General features: G+C 42.7%; 2 protein-coding genes across 2 annotated transcripts; one reads left to right on the forward strand and one right to left on the reverse strand.

Annotated features, from left to right (window-relative positions):
- The first annotated feature begins 8 nt into the window (after positions 1-8).
- baiap2l2b (BAR/IMD domain containing adaptor protein 2 like 2b) lies at positions 9-13,524 on the forward strand. Its single transcript, XM_018759801.2, has 15 exons — positions 9-378; positions 661-729; positions 2,675-2,750; positions 3,225-3,311; positions 4,869-4,930; positions 5,017-5,088; positions 5,706-5,795; positions 5,937-6,068; positions 6,979-7,083; positions 7,176-7,284; positions 8,080-8,287; positions 8,397-8,462; positions 9,029-9,242; positions 11,631-11,671; positions 11,790-13,524. The coding sequence occupies exons 2-15, from the start codon at positions 676-678 to the stop codon at positions 11,863-11,865; spliced, it is 1,392 nt and encodes a 463-aa protein (XP_018615317.1). The 5' UTR covers positions 9-378; positions 661-675; the 3' UTR covers positions 11,866-13,524.
- On the reverse strand, positions 13,346-18,807 carry pvalb7 (parvalbumin 7). The gene is made up of 5 exons (XM_018759802.2): positions 18,725-18,807; positions 14,924-14,991; positions 14,532-14,664; positions 14,017-14,126; positions 13,346-13,877 (listed from the first exon to the last, which is right to left on the reverse strand). Exons 2-5 carry the CDS (start codon positions 14,982-14,984, stop codon positions 13,852-13,854), a joined length of 330 nt encoding a protein of 109 aa, XP_018615318.1. The 5' UTR covers positions 14,985-14,991; positions 18,725-18,807; the 3' UTR covers positions 13,346-13,851.
- Positions 18,808-19,646: the final 839 nt, after the last annotated feature.

The raw sequence follows: 19,646 nt of genomic DNA on the forward strand, positions 1-19,646 counted from the left end.
CATATTTTAGTGCAAGATATGAAATTGTAATTAGAAATGTGTATTATGTGTTAATATATTGCATTTAAAAACATAAATTCATTAAAATAAACAGCTTGCATAAGATATTGGGGTGAACATAAGGATTTTGTTGCTTACATATTCAGAGGTTTAAGTTGGCACACCTTCACATGGAACAGGCTCTTTTCTTTTTATAGCACCTTTCAATAATTTACGAGCGAGTGCAGTATCAATGGCCTCTCTCTTTTTCCTGTCCCGATGACACCCGGCAATAAAAAAGGCTTATTGCCCAGAGGCAGCGCTATCAGATCTTCGTGGCGCTACAGGGGTAGAAACAGAGGAACGTCATTCTCGGGGTGATTGCAGTGGCAGCCGCAGGTATTCACACATCAGTGAGTTATTAGCCATTATGCATAGGTATTTTTCATGGGTATTATTCATTGTTACCACAGGAATTATCCTTAGATATTTTTCATAGTTATCAGTGTTACTGATACTTCTCATACGCAGTATCCATGAAAATTGTTAATAGTATCCATGGGTATTATCTATAGTAACTTGTCATCCATAGTTGTTTCCAGTGGCATTACCTGTGTGTGGTGTGTGCATCCTGTGAGCACAAAGCCTCATAGAATGCTTTTTCATTCAATGGTTTGGTAGCAGGCGAGCTTCACCATGTCAGGATCCAGCAGTGATCAGCTTCACAGATCCACATTAAGGTTGTACATGGTAAGTTACTGCATGCCAATGGCAGATTGTGTGGGGCATTTTGTCATATCTCCTTCCTGTTGGTCCTTATATTTGTGTAGCGAGACTAATTACTAATTGGTGTGTATTGACAAATTGGTTCATCATTTTTTTTTTTGCAATGATAGCATAATCACTGACCGCTTGCACTGATAGGTGGCATCACTACTGTGAGCTGTCTCATAAGTCACGCTTGTGTGAAAATCAATCATATGCTTTGTAGCCTCGCCACAAGTCGGGATGTGCTGTAAGTTTCTGCAGCATTGTCATTAGCAGAGAACACACACCTCCTATGCCGTCATTTGTTTGTAGCGGGTAGAGTAATGTTTGAGATGGAAATTAGCATCCACATGGAACACTTCAGCTCCCACCATGTGGTTTATGAATTGCAGAAACCCAAGAATGAGCAGGTACCTTGTGCTGTAATTTTCACAGATATGTGACCATCCCATACGAGTTATACTGTATTTCTGTTCAGCAAATTGTAAGGTTGCCAGAAAGAGATGCTGCTGATTTCTGATTTGGTGCTTTTTGCTGTAACTTTTTGATCTCCGTTTGATGGCGTGAAAAGTCTCGGCCCGGCAGGGTTAGCATTATGGTTGAGAGGAGCAGCCGTGCTGTCCACCATCAACAGCACGGAAAAAGGGTCTAAAGTCGGGGACGGTGGGGAGACATGGTTAAGAAATGTAGAAATGACAAAGTGTTTTGAACCTCTGTTTGAGCCGCAGTAAAATTACCAGAGTAACAATCTGTGCTGGATTGTTTGGACGGATAAAACTGGTCTTTGATCTCTATAATAAAATAATAAACGTAACTCCTGGGAATCTTCTGCAATTTGAAAACCTGCAGATACTACTTACTTTTGAGCACTATCTGTATGTCGAATAATAATGAAGTATTTTAAAGCACAGCGCTTTTGTTTTGCAGATTCTACACAATTTCTGTATCGCCGTCATAGATTATTTTCATGCTACCACTCAGCGTTGCTTCATCTATCCTCATTGGATTTTATATCCATTTGGACCTTCATTACTGCTTATTGTTACTGCTGACTGGGACGTTTTGTCGGATTGAAAATTAAATCAGTTACTCCTTGTTCTGTATGACTTGTCTTCACCAGATGCCGTTGCCGAAAGGAATTTTTATTGCGTAGACTTTAATATGTAACAAGTAACCTGGTAAGCAAAGAGATGTAGTTGCAAGATGAGGGATGGCGGTTTGAGACCCTCATGCTGCACTGTCGTCATCTACTTTTGCTCGCTTGGTGGTTCCGCGCACGAAAGGCAAAGCTCTGAGGTTCTCGGTTCTGGGTCCGTTGTGGTGGAATGACCTTCCCTTGTCACCCAGAACTGCAGAAACTCTGCCTGTTTTCAAGAAGGGTCTGAAAACCCACCTTTTCCAGATCCACTTTGCCCAAGATCTCTCCAGCTCATTTACGGTGTAACTGTTCACCCATCGTAACTCCATAAGCATCCCCAGATACAACCTTTATTCAGCCACTATTCTGGCATTGTACTTGCTTATTTGTGTATCTTATAATATAAAAAAAAAAAAAATTGGTGGGAGGGTATCGGGATTTGTTTGTCCTGTGTTTTATGCACCTACTTGAACGATGAAGATCGGTGCAGCAAGTGGTAGGTAATGAACTAGGTTTGTTTGAGACTTTCATGTCTGCAGCTATGTCTCCTTCTCTTAATGCAATGCATAAATTGTACTTTTGCTGAGATGTACGTCGCTTCGGACAAAAGCGTCTGCTAAATGAATAAATGTAAATGTATCATTGAGCAATTGCTTTGGATTAAAGTGTCAGCGTGTAAAAATGTATTATAATAAACTGGTTACGAAGCAGTTCGGGTGGAGTGCTTTGCTCAGAGGTGCAAACACAAAGTCCTGCTGAAGTCTGGAGCTTTCTTCCTAATCCTTACAGAATCTGATGGAACATTTTAACCCCGGCCTGCAGAAGCTGGTGTCCTTGGGAAACAGCTACGTCCAGGCGTTCAAAGGTTTGCGGATGTCTGCGCGTGCGCTTGCGTGTCTGTTCTCACGTGTTTAACATGGTCCGTGTGCGATACTTCCACAGAGTGCATTTGGCTTTATTTCTTGGCTTAATATGCTTTGCTTATGTCTGCAGCAGCTTTAAATAGGACCCAGTGACAATTTCAAACACCTAAAGTAACTCGCTGAAAAGCATTCAACCATTTTGCTCCATTTTGTCATTTATTAATTGATCAAATAAATATCAGAAGTGGGCTTCGTTTCAGCGTATTTGGAAATGTGATCGCCTCGGACCTCCTTGAATCCGTAGACTGGTAACAATGACGAATCCAGCCCGGTGGAACGCGACTCTTGAGCACAAGCACAGTGGTTCAAATGTACCACAAAAATGCAGTTGGTTCAGAAATTCTAACTCTTCTCTGCATGTGTCATTCTCCTGTGATGTGTGTGTGCCCATGGATGGCTATGTGTGTGTTTTGCAGCCTTGGCCGTAACTGGTGAGGCATACTTCAGGGCTGTGGCCAAGATGGGAGAGCAGGCTCTTCACACCATGACCTCGCGCTCTCTGGGTGAGTGCCAGCTGACCCCAACCCTCCCACCCCATACGCACGACAATGCCAACGGATTATATTACATACCACTAATGAAATGACAGCGATACATGATATTATTTGTTAGGAAACAATGACCACCAGTAATCAAAAAAGGTTCCAGCAAAAGCCTGTTCACAAAGCTCTGCAACAGACCCGGAGCCAGATGGTTATGAGTTCAAATCTCGGGAGGGAGTTGGCGTAACTGTGCCTTTTGGTCCCCGGTTCTCCAAAAGTCCTCCGTCCAGCTTGTGTGTTTCACATGCTCAAGGTGTTACAACGATAGATGGAACTGTGACGGAGACACCTCTGACATGCATCGCGACAGCAAAGGATGGGAAACTGAAGACAGCGTCTGTTATTACTTACAGCAAGGCCATTAACCTGGTATGAGGAGAGCCGCACCTTAGATTACTGACAGATGCCCTGGGAGAGTGTCGGCTCTCTTACCGAAGCCACGTAAATACAGTATAGTGTTGGGCCCCGGTGCTACAAAGACCGCCGTGCTTCACAGCAGTGATGGCAGAGTAAAGTTTAAGGCAAAATCAGGCTCGCCCTCCTCTTGGCTTGACCAAGCACAGGCAACAGACACCTTTTCTTTTCATTATTCTTGAATACATTCTGATCCCCAGCTCATAAATTCAGTTAAGAAACAAGGAATATCTTTGTTTTTAATGGCTTCCCAATGGCTGTCTGCTATGAGTGTTGTATATGTTGGGGTGTATGTGTTTGTGCATCCATCTACAAGTAACAGTATCCCTTTTGCAATAATGAATAGCAAAACTGGTGTGGCACACGGGTGCAGCCCGGTCACGGCAACCAGGTGTGAGTTGGCATGACGCTGCAGGTGCTCAGGGTACCATGACAGGTATCAGGTGGCTGGACTCCACCAGGCCTCTGAATAATGGATGGAGAGCGGTACTCAGCCTTGCTCCGATCATTTCTTTACCCACAGGGCCACCCTGGTGTGCTAATTGCTGTTTTTTTTTTCTATATCTGTTTTGATCATATCTTGAAGCTGCATAGTCATTCAGGTGAAACAGTAGAAGTGTGACACTGGACTGTTTATTATGGGTGTCATGAAAACAAAATGGGCTTAATGGCTCCATGAATGTGCAGCACGAGTCAAATGTTCAAAAGAGGCGCTGCTGGAAAGCTTTTTTTCCCCGAAGGTATTTGGTTACCAAGTTTGATAAGGAAATGAAGCACCCAGCTCTTCTGCAGCAGGTCCCAGGATACTGGTGTGTTGCTTTGTTTTAACTCATCTGTCCAGTTTGTCCCATACAGGTCTTGTCCAGGTGAACTCACACTTTTCACTGGTATTGTATGTTTGACAAAATTGCCTTTGTTGCGTTGCTCTCACTTTTATCCAAAATCACCTGCAGTTATACCTATTTATATAGATGTAGTCTTACAGAAGTCATTCAGGTTATATTCTTTGCTCGCACCAAGGGTCCAACCTGGGACTCGAACTGGCCCCCTGCTGGTTACAAGTTCATGTCCCTATCCGGAGAAGTCTCTCTGTTTTCATCTCAGGAGATGTCCTGATGCAGATATCTGAAAGCCAAAGGAGACTCATTGCTGAACTGGATGGAGTTGTAAGTTCTGATTTATTATTGTTATTCTCATTAGTTTCACCCCATCCTTGTTTAACAGCTTTCTGTGCTGCCTTTTTTACTTCCAGTTCCAGTGGTTCCATGCTGAGGTGCTGCAGGAGATGGACAACAATGTCAGGCTGGATGGGGACTACATCTCAGTGGGTAGCTTTGCTCCTCTCTTAATTTCAATGTGTTGAAATGACCAGGGTAAATGTGCACACAGAGAAGCCTTGAAGAAGTGACCCATTGTCAGTGACCTAATGCACTGCCCGTCCTGCCCCTGAGCACCACCACACCCATGCGTTGGCCCAGAGGTATCCTGTGTACCCTGCTGTCGGTGCCGAGAGATGTCACTCATCAGTGGGCACCATGTGGCCCTGGAAGGGGTGCAAACGTAAACTGATCCACATGGTGGAGTGTCCCACTGTGGGAGTTATGCAGTGTGAAGAAAGAGGCATGTGAGGGGTGCAGGGTGCTTCATGGCTTTATGTCTGTGTTTGTGTGCGTTAGTTTATATAGGTGCTTTGCAGACACTTTGGGCCTAAATCACAGTTTTACCATACTTTTGTCTATATGAGTAGTTTACCATCTCTTTATTATTGGCATAGCAGCTGGGACCCTTGCACTTTATGTGCCTAACACATACTGTATAAGAACACACGTAGTATATTGTAACCATGCAAAGCAGTGCACATCTGATGTCGTGCTGCAATGATGTAATGAACAGTGTAATGTAATGTACTGCAATACCTACAAATGGCTGTGTGTCCTCCAGGGCAGCATGGAACGCTATGAGATAGAAGTGAGGAACCAGGCAGCAGCTTTACAGCTGCAGTTGAGGAGAGGAACCTACAGAAACTCACTGGTGAGGCAGTGTGGGTGGGCATTCAATGTGGGAAGAGTTTCTGTGTGGAGCCACCATGACATTAAATTGTCTTGGCTTCTTGTAAAAAAAACATTGTGTGTGTGTGGGTGTGTGTGTGTGTGTGTGTGTGTGATCCTGCAGGAGAGCAGTGACTACATGCAATTCCTCAGACAGAGTCACCATGAAGCCTTGAAAGAAGAGGAGAGGAGGTATCGCTTTCTGGCTGAGAAACACTGTGGCCTCACCCAGTCCTTACTATATCTCATCAACAAGGTATACACACACACACACACACACACACACACACAGAGAAGTGTCCTGCTGTACTCATTCTATATAAGACCTGGACAGAATCAAGATCCAGGAATTTATTGTCATGTGTACAGTAAACAGTTCGTTACACCATACAATGAAATTCTTACTCTGTGAATCCTCTCAGCAGCCTATGACATAAATTGTAAGGACATAACGAAGTGAAAACGCAAGGAAAGAAAAAACACAAGGCGTAAATCACAACTTTACAAAAATTACTATTAGTGCAAAAATACAAGAAACAAAGTTATAGACGTATATAAAGTGTGCGGTGCGCAATGTAAACATGGACGTTGTACATGTGCAAAGTCCTGCAGAGGTAGATTGTGTGCTCAAGGTAGTCTGTGGTCTCTGATGTTATTGGCGTTGTGGATGTGTATGTGCGTGTAGGAGGGATGGGGAGTAGTTGACACCTCTCAGGCTCAGAGTAGCTGTGTAGCTGAAACATTATGGGCTTTCGTTTTGTCCTAGCCATGAAAATGAATTTTAGTGCATAAAAGACATCACCCAACTAGATAAAAAATTGTCCCAGTTAGCAAATTAGATGATTTTCTATCTGGTAATTTTCTGTTAATCAGCCATGTACCAGAACACTGACTGTAGTTGTTCTCTCTGTTGCATCCAAGCATCTGACTGGATGCCCAACTATCTCTCATGTTTGAGACAATGGACACGAAAGAGCGTTCACTGCAGCTTGTACTGTCCCTGCCAATGTACATCACACCTGTAGTTCCCTACTCTCGCTCTAATGAATGAAAATGGGAGAGGCAATGTGTATCACGTACTGGGACCCAACTCATCCATTTATGAGATGTGATCACATTGTTCCTGGACCTGATGGTAGAATAAAAGGCAGCATTCTCCCTCTCAGACAGGGGTTGGGCTCCAGCTGAAGGCTGAGGGCTGGAAGGAGCTGGTTAATGAAACTCGAGTGTCCAGGCCTCGAACCCCATCCCTGTTGGACCAGGACACAGCGGTAAGGTCCAAGACGGACCGTGCTCCGTGGATGGGAATCTCATAATATGGACCTGCTCTCTGTTTAATTGTGAGGATCTCGTCTCCCTGTAGAGTCGAAGCTCTGTGAATTCATTTCTGCACACTGGAGTCAGAGAGGAAGACAAAGAACGGATCTGGACTGGCCAGGAGGAGCAAGCACTTGGCAGAGTGCCCTCCAGAGGTGGGAAGATCATAGTGCTCTTTCTTAAGGTTTTATAACTTATCTTACAACAGAATTTGTCATGTTTTTCAATAATTCTAATGTTTTGCCACTTTTATTATTGTCTGAACCGCTTGTCCCATACGGGGTCGCGGGGAGCCAGAGGCTAACCCGGCAATACAGGGTTCAAGGCTGGAGGGGGAGGGGACACATCCAGGACGGGACGCCAGTCCGTTGCAAGACACCCCAAGCGGGACTTAAACCCCAGACTCACCGGAGAGCAGGACCCGGTCCAACCCACTGCACCACCACGCCCCCCCCACTTTTATTATAAAATAAAAAAAAAATTTACAGACCTTTGGCTGGTCAGAATTACCCAGTATCAGAAGCAGGATACAACTGTATTAAAATACTCCTTCATTATTGATAACTGTTTATCCTAAGGCAGGGCCATGGTGTGTAGTAAATATATTGCACCGATTCTACATCAGCGTAAAATGACTTCTTCTTACCTTAAATCTATAACTAACACGTATAGTCTCATTTTAAAATAAGTGTCTCATTTTACAGCAGGGCCATTAACCTGGTATGAAGAGAGCCGCACTTTAGATTAATAACAGATGCGCTGGGAGAGCGTCTGCTTTTTTACTGAGGCCACGTAATTACAGTGTTGGGCCCCGGTGCTACAAAGACTGCTGAACTTCACAGCAGAATTTATTGTAAAGTCTAATTTTTAAACGTTTACGTTTTTGTTTAGCGACTGTAGTCATTGTACTGTTTCCTTCTCCTCTGCATCCCTTTCTTCATGTCCCACAGCCCCTTCCCCTCAGCCCATCCGCGCCCGTTCCAGCTCTGTAGGGGAGACACTGGGGATGGGTGTGGGTAGACAGATGAAAGCACTGGCACCTCACCTTCCCTCCTCCAACCCCACTCTGCTGCCCTTTGCCCAGGGAGACCTAATCACTGTGCTGGTCCAGGAACCCCGAAACGGTTGGCTGTATGGGAGGTCAGACAGTAACTTCCGGTGAGAGACCAACACAGAGTGCGTGTGTATGTTGGGTTGTATGTGAGTGTGTGTTACTCTGTAGAGTTTGGTGAAAAGGATTTCCCTGACCACTGTTTCTCTGTAACAGTCAGGGCTGGTTTCCTGCTGCCTATGTCACCCCTCTAGAGGACACGCCCAAAATATTTGGATCCAGGTAAGTCACCCTTTGAACAACACATGTAGTGTATCAGTGAAAGTGTGGAATAATTACATGCTCATATGTAGCTGAGAAATGTAATTTTTTTCTTTGCTGTTTTCTTGTGTAATGTACAAATATAGAATTTGAGTCAACACGAAAGAGAACCAATACAGATAGTTCAGTGTTTCCTTTTCTTTTTTGCATGACCTTTCCTCTGAATAGTTGTCAAAGAAAATTATAAATTTGTTTGAAATGAGGCATTCTAGATATACAGAAATGTTTATCAGAGCTTTATACTGTTAATATTTATGTATAGGTGTATCTCAAAAAAAAACTACTAGGAAGGTGATTAGGAATCGGTGATATTCTGGTAAAGTTTTATGCAAATAATGGTGTGATGAATACCGGAGCATATGGGGAAGGAAACAAACTAACTGTACTTAAGAATCACACATCTGCTGTTATGTCTCCATCTCCAAAGGTAATGCACAAATTGTGTTTTCTATGAGATGTATGTCGCTTTGGAGAAAAGCGTCTGCTAAATGAATAAATGTAATGTAAATGTAATACTGCCGTTGCAGTTATGACCTTCGACCCCATGGCAGTCCTGCTCTAAGAAGTCACAGTTTGAACAACCTGCTGGACCAAAAGGACCAAAGGGACACAGCTGACCAGATGGAAGGTCGAAATTGTAATGGGATCCCACCCCGTGCTCCACCCCTGAATGCGAGTGCAGCCAATCTGCATCTGACAACACCCACATCAGACAGGAGAGGGGAGCCTTCTGACAGCAAGGTAGGTAATGTAAACTCATTGGACTGTGTCCTTGCTGGCATATATATATCAGGTTCAAGACTCTTCTTCATATAAACCATAAAAGGATTGATGGCTACCTCTGTCCAGTGCTGCTTTAATTCTTAGGCGAGTTTCACGGCCAGAAGTTACACGGGTGACAACTTAGAAAAAAAGATCTATGGGTAGAGTTTCTGTCGTGACCTTTACTTCTGGGTAAGAACAGCTTCCACACTTAATCCAAGGCATTCAACAACACCTCAAAAGGTAATGACAAATCAGGGTATCAAGATCGGCACAATGGTGAAACAATTTTTATGAAGCCCTGAGCTCCTTGGAATACCAACTGAACCTCTTTTGAGAGGCACGCATTGAGGCTGTTAAAGATGCTGCAACAGAGATAAAACTACCAGCAACAATTAACAGACGAAAGTAAAGCAGTGTATATATTTTACAGAGTGGGGCTGTGACCAATTTAATACTTCTTTCATCTAGATTCTTTATAATGATATAAACTAAAAAAATCACTGTAGATTGATGGAATCTACACTTTCTGTGTTCATGTGTAAACAGTTCTCTAGCAACTCAAAATGGCTCAGAATCCATCAGACATTATGAATATGTTCCTCTTCACCTAGCGTAGGTCAGAACATTGCTGATGCAGATGATTACCCAGTAACTGGGGATATCGCAGCATTTCATTTACAAAGACTTGAGAAAGGTGCATTTGTAAAACCAAAAGGCATTACAAGATATTCATAATATCCCACTGCGCTACAGAATGCAGAATACAGAATCACCCTCCCTTATGCTAATGAGGTTATAAGTGCGTCAGTTTTAATTTGTTAAAAATCATAATTCTCATGACATGCTATGAAGCTGCTTGGATCAAAGGGAGAAGATAATCCATACAGGGTCATAGACCCCCATCAATCTTTTGAACAAAGAAAAAACCTGCAGCAGCAGGCAAAGTAGATGGTTGAATAAATACAAGCACTAAGGCCTCAGTTATATTCTCCTTCAAAGCCTTGGTGTCAGGTATGGACAACATGTAAATCCTGCCCCATGGAGGAGTACTGCCTGGCAGCAGATCTATGATGCAATCTGATGGACAGTGTGGGGGAACGACAGCCAGTTTTGCCTTACCAAATTCTTTTACCAAGCTCTGACATTGCTGAGATACCTTACCTGGAATTCTGGTACCAAAACTTGTAATGGAAGCAACATGATGAGGAAGAGTCTGCCAAGACCTTCTACATGATGTGGACCCAGGAGAGTAAGTCAACCTTACTCTACAGGAAACTGAGATCATGCACAATGAGCTAAGGATAGCTCAATACCACTGGAGAACCAAGTGACTTGGTGATCAAGAAGATTATCTCTTCTGAGTGACAGAGGCCTACATCATGATGCACAGGAATTCATAAACTCTACAATCTTGATACCCAAAGGTCTGAAATTCTTGCATGAAGGCTCAAGACAGAGGCACATTGAACTGCAGTAACCCCCATGGCTTTGGGCAAGACATACCCGAATGGGACTTTGCTGGGATTTGTTGAAGTGATGCTGAATCCAAGAATGAGTCTAGTGGCAGAGCTTTACTTTCCTGAACTCTGCACTGTAATTCCTCTACAGCATTGAAAAGACACTGGAGACCAATTTTGTGACTGTTATATTGGTGGCAAAAATATGTTTTAATTTGGTATGTTTTGATTGCATCAAGCTCTGCTGGATCCATGAGATGGCAAAGACTTCCATAATAGCACAGGAAAAATTAGATATGTGGATCCAACTTAAGGTTTATATTTAAGACATGAACAGCGGTAATGTAAACAATGAGCTCTTTGTGGACCCCTTGATGACAACAAGATTGCCAAGAAACGTGGTGACTTGGCATTGGATTGTGTCACAAGGCTTTACAATGAGTGAAATGGTGACATTCCAAGTGACAGGTGTTTTACCTTCAGTGATTGAGAGGGAGATCCCCCTAGTGGCAAGTGCATGGGACCGGAAGATGTTACAATTATAGTGGTTTTGAGTATTGTGTCTTTCTGTGTGGAAAATCTGACACTACATTGAAATTTATTCACAGAGCAAATACTTGTGTCCAGTATTTTTGGCTTTGGTGGCTTTTAAAGGAAAGGCAAAGTTAAGTGTGGCTAACAAGAAGCAATTGAAAAATAAAGCTGAATCAGCAGAAAGATACTGTTAATTAAAGATAAATTTAATACGATTTCATTGCTAAATGGTCCCTGCAGGCAGAGGGTAGATCAGGACTAGCCATGCTCTTTCTTAGTGGATTGAGGAGACATAAAGGATGAGTTGATAGAGATCAGATGGTGGATTGTAGGGATACGCAGTTGACATGCACTCTATTTCCCTTTCTTTCAGAAAACCACTGAGCAAACATTACGGCCAGAGCTGTTCCCCAGGTAAGAGGAGAGGGCCCTGAGAAGGGAGTTGAGGGGGACATTCTTTTTGCTCATTATTAGCTGACTGAATGTCAGACAAGCTACCTGTTTTTCAGTTTTGTTGTTCACCACTTTGCAGGGGAACCAATCCTTTTGCCACAGTGAAGCTCCGACCCACGACAACTAATGACAGATCAGCCCCAAGGATTCACTAATGCACAACACAGTGTGACAAAAGTGCGTGTACATGTCAGTCATCAATGCCCCGTTAATAGTGGAGATGTGTGTTTTATTCTGTGTGAAGTGGAGGCTATGCACTTACATAGTTAAACCTCATAACACTTCTTATGCCATGAGGTAAGAAGTTCCAATATTCCAATATGAACAAAATACTTTTTCCACTGAACTTTGATATGGCTTCTTAACATAGACAGGAACATACTCAGAGTTATATAAACATACATTAGAATTTGTTAAGATAATTGTGGATATGGATGGATATTGCAGGGGTTTCTTATCTAAATACAAACATTATATAAATATTTTGTGTTCATTGCTATTTTATTGAGATTATCTGGAATATAATTGTCATGTCATACAACATACTGTATAACTTTATTTGTTTAAACTGCATTTTATTGGTTTTAAAATTATTTTACCCACTTACGTATTCCTCTTAAATATTTAATTAAAGCAAAAAAGGCAAAGGTGCTTCACTCTTAGGTGCAGTAGCAAGGCGCCTCTGGGGATTTGAATCTACAGCCTCCTGGTAACATGTTCACTTCCTTAACCGCTGTGTGACGTGCTTCCTTTCCCAGGGTGTTATATACAAGGTGACATGCTGAGGTGTGTGTGTCATCTGCCCTGTAATGCTTTCAAGTCATGTTGCATGTCCATCTTGGAGGCTGTGGCGGACACACGTTGCCGTGTTGGGTTTCATGCAAAGTCTTAGCACTGGCCCTTGAAGAGGCGTTGACACGTCTCACCTCCCTCAAGCGCCGTTGATTCATAGTGCTGCTAACAGGGCCTTCAGTGCAGTGAATGTATTTTTCAGGTGACTGATTTTATGAATTTCTTTGACTCCAGCTGGAGACCACTGCTCTGCAATGGATTTGGGTTTAGGAATGACTATGCATGTTGTTTCTCTACAGAAGACCAGTAATGATGTTAACTCATCACCTTCAAACGGAAGGACTGGAGTACAGGTAGCACAGAAATTATGAACATGGACCTATAACCTGATGCTGCCTGTTAAATTCCATGCTCTAGTAAATCAAATTCTTTCAGTAAAACATCCAGCTGTATAAATGGTGAAGCTGTAAGGAGACCAGGTAGCATATTGGTTAGAATTGTTAACTTCCAATTAAAGGTCTTTGGTTTGAATCTCTGTTGTTGTTCTCTTGAGCAAAATACTTACGCTGAGAAATTACAGTAAAACAACGCAGCTCCACAAATGGGCGAATAATTATCAGTAGCTTAGTACATCTTCATAACATTGCAAGTTGCCTTCCCCAAAGGCATCAGCTGAATAGTAATAGTAATAATAATAAAACTGTAAATTCAATTAGATTAAAAGTGTCAGTTAAACACCAAAACATTAAGCAGACGATGTAGCTCTTTGCACATTGAAGTGTTGAAAGTCTCAAACCACTGTCTAGCAGAAGCAATGCAATAAAGTAAACCAGTATGACTGCATATAGTCAAGGCATGGTTTTATTTTTAATTTTTTTCTTTTCTCTCTTCACGGCTTGACCTCAAATGATTCTTTCTGAGTATGTCGCCACTCATAACCAGAAGAAGGACTGGGGGAGGAAAGGTGAGGAGGAGTGTGCAAGTGACGGAGAGAGGCAGAAGGTTGAACAAAACAGAAGAGATGGAAGTTGTTTACATATCTACATGTCCTTAATATGAAATAGTTTGATATTTCAAAACAACAGAAACATATACAATTTATTCTTTATTAAAAAAAATGGAAAAAAAATAGGGTTACTGAGTTTGTGAGTGCCCCTACTCAACCATCCTCCCCCACTGCTGTGTTGCTTCCAGTCCAATATGCTGGAGTGGAAAGAGTCAAGCTTCAGTGGACGTTTGAGCCAGGGGGGTGCGGGATGGGGGTCATGAGGTGGGCAGTGTTCTGGGATGGGGAGGAAAGGACAGGGAGAGGGCGGAGCGCAAGTTGGCCAAGGCAGGAGGTGGGCCGTCTATTCATGCACCAAGGCTGCAAACTCTGAAAACACAGAAGAGAGGAGTTTGAAAGGTGGAAGGGCTACTGCATGTTAGCACAGGAGTGGAACAAAGTTCTTCTGCAACTCAACGACTAGTCTTGACACTTTGAAATGACCTTTTACGGGTGGGATGACTCTTACCGTCCATGCCAATCTTGCCATCTCCATCCTTGTCACCTGCTGTCAGGAGTGCCTTGGTTTCTTTATCGGTGAGCTCCCTGCCTTCTGAGGAAAACCCTTTCAAGACATGTCTGTGCAGAGGATAGAAGGTTCATGAATGGTACCACAGATTGGTGAGAACCACAGTCTCTGAAGCATCCAGGTGTTGGTGAACAACGCACAGGAAAGTCAAGAAATGTACTGCCTGCTCTGAGTATACTTTGGTCAATATTTTGTAACCCTGCAACTTAACATTATTCTTTTTTTGTCCTTGCTTTATTGTCTTACCCCAGCTGTTAATAAAGGACAGTTAAGAGATGAATAGAAGCTCTCAGAAACAGTCAGCTTTGATGCTGCAATACTTCTTCTGAAATGAACTGCCTAAATTGTTTCAGAAAGAAATAAGGTTTCTGGGAAGGGCAAACTAGGCTGCTCTTCTGTGTGTAATTATGTGTGTGTGAGCTTACAGAGACAATGTGCTGATGCTGCTCACTCACTTCAGCTCATCCTCCTCAATGAATCCACTGTTGTCCACATCCAGGATTTTGAAAGCCTTTTTCACATCTTCAGCTGACTTTGCCTTCAGGCCCACCATGTTGAAGAACTTCTTATAGTCAAAGGAGTCTGCACCTACCGGGATTGTAGCCAATGCAATTCGTAAAAAGGGGCAGAACTGTGGGTAATGTGCATCTTCAAAGTAACATCGTAATTAGTGGCATATTTAATATATCTTATTAAAGAAAAATAGGTAAGACCCCACATGGAGTGAACTGATAAGCTTATGATCATAAATCCGTGTCCTTAATCACTACAGAAGCAGCTTCCCATTGGTCAGCCCCTTACTTGCAGATGATGAATGTGAAAGGAAAGGGAACCATCTCCTTATTACCTTTGAATGCATCAAGAGCTTTCTTGATGTCATCAGCTTTCAGGAGGTCTTTCATGGCCATCTTGCAGCTGGAAGACAGAGTGCAGGACGGTCAAAGAATTACCATGCAAAATGGCCAACAGAGTATTTTGATAGTGGAGTGTAATTAGAATTGATAAAATGAAGAGCATTTCCAGTTCTGTATTTGGGTGCATTGCCACTTCAGCCACTTAAAGTAGGTTTGTCATTTTGTTTTGCACATGAAATACTCCTTTAAGTCATAGCTGACACTTGAGGCTTATGTCTCCTACATTGGGTTCAAAATGAACTGCTCTCTCTCCCTCTCTCCATTTTTAGATTTCAGTTTGACAGTCAGATGATGTCTATGTCTTGGCCACGTTCACAAAAGACACTGAACCGATCCCTTCTTTAGAGACGGGTACCAGACCTCTCCCCTAGCCTTTCTGGCAAGCTTCTGACAAGGGTCACAACAGGTGTGTAGGATAGAGTGGTCGCAGGCTTGGGGTTTGGAGGGAGCTTGGGCTTTCCTGGATCACAGGCTGACAGACAGACAGACAGGGCTTTGTGGTGCTTTGACAGCTTGTTGGGAGCTCTCATCCCTCCACCTGTTCATTTATTAACATATCTGGTGCCTTGGTATCCCCATTCACTGGAGACACGTTACTGACCCTATTCCCAAGCTGCCAGCTGTAATGATAATAATAATTTGTATTTAGTTTACACCCTTGTCCAATGCAACTTAAAATGCTTCATAAACTACGTACAAGCATCTACCAAAATATACAACACAGCAATGTAATACACAGACACACAAATGCAAAAAGACAACAGGGGATCATACTCAGGTCCTGCTGTTATTATTATTATTATTATTATTATTATTATTATTATTATCTTTGCAGCTTTTTGTAGTGTGCAATGGTGCCCTTTCAAGTAGCACTGTTGGCACCTATGTAGTGCTTGATTTTAAGCCAAACTCTATGTGGAGTTTGCATGTTCTCCCTTATGAGTGACTACACTGTAATAGATTGGCATCCTGTCCAGGGGGTAGCTCCCTGCAGTGCCCCATGCTTCCAGGATAGGCTCTGGATCACTGCAACCCAATGACCATCCAAATGGTCATTGGATGGATAGTTGTTTAGCTTTGCAGATTTATGTAGCATGTCATGGTGCAGCAAGTAGTTCTTCTGCCTCTCAGCGCTTGTGTGGTGTAAAAGAACATGGGTTTGAAACTCACTTAGTCTGTGTGGAAGTTGTGTGTTCTCCCTGTGTCTGCATGAGTTTTCTCTGGGTGCTCCGGTTTCCTACCACAGTCCAAAGACAGGCAGTTAAGGTGCATTGGTGACACTAAATTGCCTGTAGTGTGTGAATGGGTGATTGACTATGTGTGGGTACCCTGCAATGGACTGGCATCCAGCCCAGGGTATTCTCCCTCAGCCTTGCACCCACTGCTTCTGGGGTAGGCTCCAGATCACCACAATCCTGGTCAGGACAAGATGTTATTGAAATTGCATGGATAGATGGATTTTTGTAGCCCTAGTTACCTCCTACCTCATAAACACCTGGAATTATACATGGCTGTTATAAACCTGCTTGTAAAAATTAGCCATCTGGGATCTTCTCATTCCTGCAGTGTGGAGGAAAAAAGGGGGACAGTGTGTTGTGTGCCTGATAAAAACTGTATGTCAAGCAGAGCACCGCAGCAGAAGTGATACCCTTGCATGACATTTGTCTTGAACCTCTGGGTGCTGGTTTTCATACCCCCCTCCTCTCCCATCTTCAGGGAGTCCCTAAACTCCTATGACTAATTCTCACTCCTTCCTCACCCCCACCAAAAGCAATCAGGGTTTAATTTTCAAGGATTATACTTCAAATGGGTGCTGAAGCTTAGTGTGAATAAGAATACCTTACTAGTTACTGCCACGTTCAGAAGGAGGTCAAAACCTTTTTGGAAAAAATTAATTTGGCCGTGTTATGGTTTGGCAGAGAAAGTGGGCATGGGAGTAGCTATGCTATCGGTTACAGCTCACTGTCTGGTTCCTGGCATTTCTATGCAGGGGACTGGGAGCATTGGTGGAATCTACCCCTTTCTTATGGTCAACCCAAACACGTCAATGCAGATGGTCAATGAAGCACCAACTGAAGAACAGCAGAGCCACTAAAAGGCGTTTAAAAAATTTACTTTAGGGTATGCTAAAATGTGCGATGAAGCAATCAATAGCTTTTAATCAAATTGGGAATCATGATACGCCAAGAAACTTCAGCCATAGCTACTAGCTGGGGTTAGGTTACCCCACCAAGCATATAATGATATATTGATTGTGGTGTCAGATAACGTGTTGACACAAAGCACAGGGGACTATATTTTATGGTGGACTGTTGGCTGTGACACAGAAAGCCTGAAAACATTCCAGTGTCCCATACATTTCAATACAGTATTCGTCAGCAGAAGAATTGCAACAATTGGACAGCTGGTACTGTAGTGGTTGGCGCTATTGCCTTTTTAGACCCAAAGGTTGCAGGTTTGATTCCCACCTCTGGGTGTAGTACTCTTGAGTAAAGGTACTTACCCTAAATTGCTCTAGTAAAATAACCCTATACAAATGGGTAAATAGTTGAAAGCTTGTGATAACTGTAACCTTAACATTATAAGTCGCTTTGGAGAAAAGCATCAGCACAATGAATAAATGTAACAAAGAATAAGATTCTACTGTTGTATTTCCTTCTGAAAATCAGTTCAGACTGATCAAAACTATCTTTTTTTTTTTTTTTTAAAACATGGGTATAGTTTTTTCAGGGGCACCTTTTAATTTACCCAAAGTACCATTTCATTCACAAAAACAAAGTGCCTCGAAAGCTATACAAAAAAAAAAAAAACCATCTTAGAGGCAATATAAAAAATAAATCTCACAGAACCTGGCAAATTCTTTCCACGTAAGAATACCTTTCCAATAAGTTTAAACTAACTACACAGTTTAAAGCAAAGAAGATTCCACAAAACACAATAGTTTAAGACAGTAAAGGAAAGTTAAATAATGGAATAACCCTTCAAGTACAATAAAACTAAGTCAAACTGTAAAGGTTTCTTTACAGAGCTATTTCAATAAGTCACCGAAGTGAGATCAAATTCTAAGAAACTAACAACCAAAACACAAGCAGTTTCTAGTTTTGACAGAAAATCTGAAAGGGACTTATAAATAAAAATTTCACCAGTATATTATACCCCTATTGCCATCGCAACCCTAGTAGGACAACAGGGTAAGAAGATGGATGGATGGATGGATGGATGGATGGATGGATGGATGGGTGGATATTATGAACATTGTGTGAACATTTAAATAGCCAGTATCTTCAAACTGAAAGGTTCTGCTCATAATGCACTCCCTTAAATCATCCAATCAATCAAATTTTCTATTAAATCTTCCAAAATATTTAGCATATCCATAAAACAGACAACACGCTACGGTTTTTTGCAAAAGACATTTACAAAACAGAAAAGCTCACATCTTGGTCTTCACTCATAACTGCAGAGTAGCTACAAATTAACACATCCATGCTTTTCTTTCCCAAATGCATGGTTGAAGATCTGAGCTATTCTTATAATGCTAATTAGTACCTTCAGGCGACTGTGTCCCTCACTGTCATGTTGCCCTGCTTCAGCCAGGTGCCTTTTTGGGTGGCTTTCCACCATCACCATCAGCTTTCACCACAACGAGCCCTGAGAACTCCACCACCACATGTGGAGAGACGTGCAGGGTTCGGGGAGCAGGCTGCTCAGCTCATTTCCATGGGGGACCTTACCTGCGCTCTGGGGGACACGCTGGAGAGAGGGGCTGGAGAGGGAGGTCAGGTAGCTGGCCGAGGACGAGGTGAGTGGGAGGGCCTCTGCCACTCCTCTTTTATACACTCCCTCCTGGCTCTATTTTAGGACAAAAAATGGGAAGCCAGTTCACGTTGTCGAGATGCTATGCGACCGCGCACCGTATCACTTTCTCCGCCACACTAACGAATCAACGTCTATTAATAATCTCTTCCCTCTCTTCTCTCTCTCACTTCCACCCTCCCTCCTGTTCTTTGTCAGGTCTTCTTTCTCATCTCTGGTTCCCAGGTCTCCTCTTACCTGGGCTTTGTGTTGTGGCTCCACGGCCCCCAGCCCCCACCTCAGCACCAGTCCGTTTCGTATGTTCCCTTTCTTTCGTGCTCCTGGCAGCTATTACCTGCATAGCTGATTGCACTGCTTCCCGCAACCCAAATCCTGCGGTCGAGTTCTGTCCCTACCCTGGACCTTCACATCTCGTGGCTCTGTATTCCTTCACACACAGAAAAAGGTGTTTATACTATCAAAAATGTACAGTTTAATTAATGCCTTCTGCTGTTAATTGAACATAATGCAAAACTCATTCTGGTGTTCAACTCAGATATGCTAAAGCAAAGACAGACGTCTACAGACAAACTATAACCCATTGCTGAACAAACACACAAATCCATATGTTTTGCAGCATCCTGCAGTCTAGTGACAGTTATAACTGAATCATGTCTTAAAACACTTCAGGAATAGTAATGTTGGGATGACTTAAATCCGGTTGCAACACAGTTCTTTGTTATATCTATCCTGAAAATACAGAGCACTTCATAAATATGTCAATGAAAGTATGAAATATGGTTAGCAGCAATACTCGTGACGATTTCTTGATGAAATGGCCAACCGGCAAAGGAGGAGAGG

This window comes from Scleropages formosus, chromosome 20 (genome assembly GCF_900964775.1).
Source record: "Scleropages formosus chromosome 20, fSclFor1.1, whole genome shotgun sequence".
Lineage (NCBI taxonomy): Eukaryota > Metazoa > Chordata > Actinopteri > Osteoglossiformes > Osteoglossidae > Scleropages > Scleropages formosus.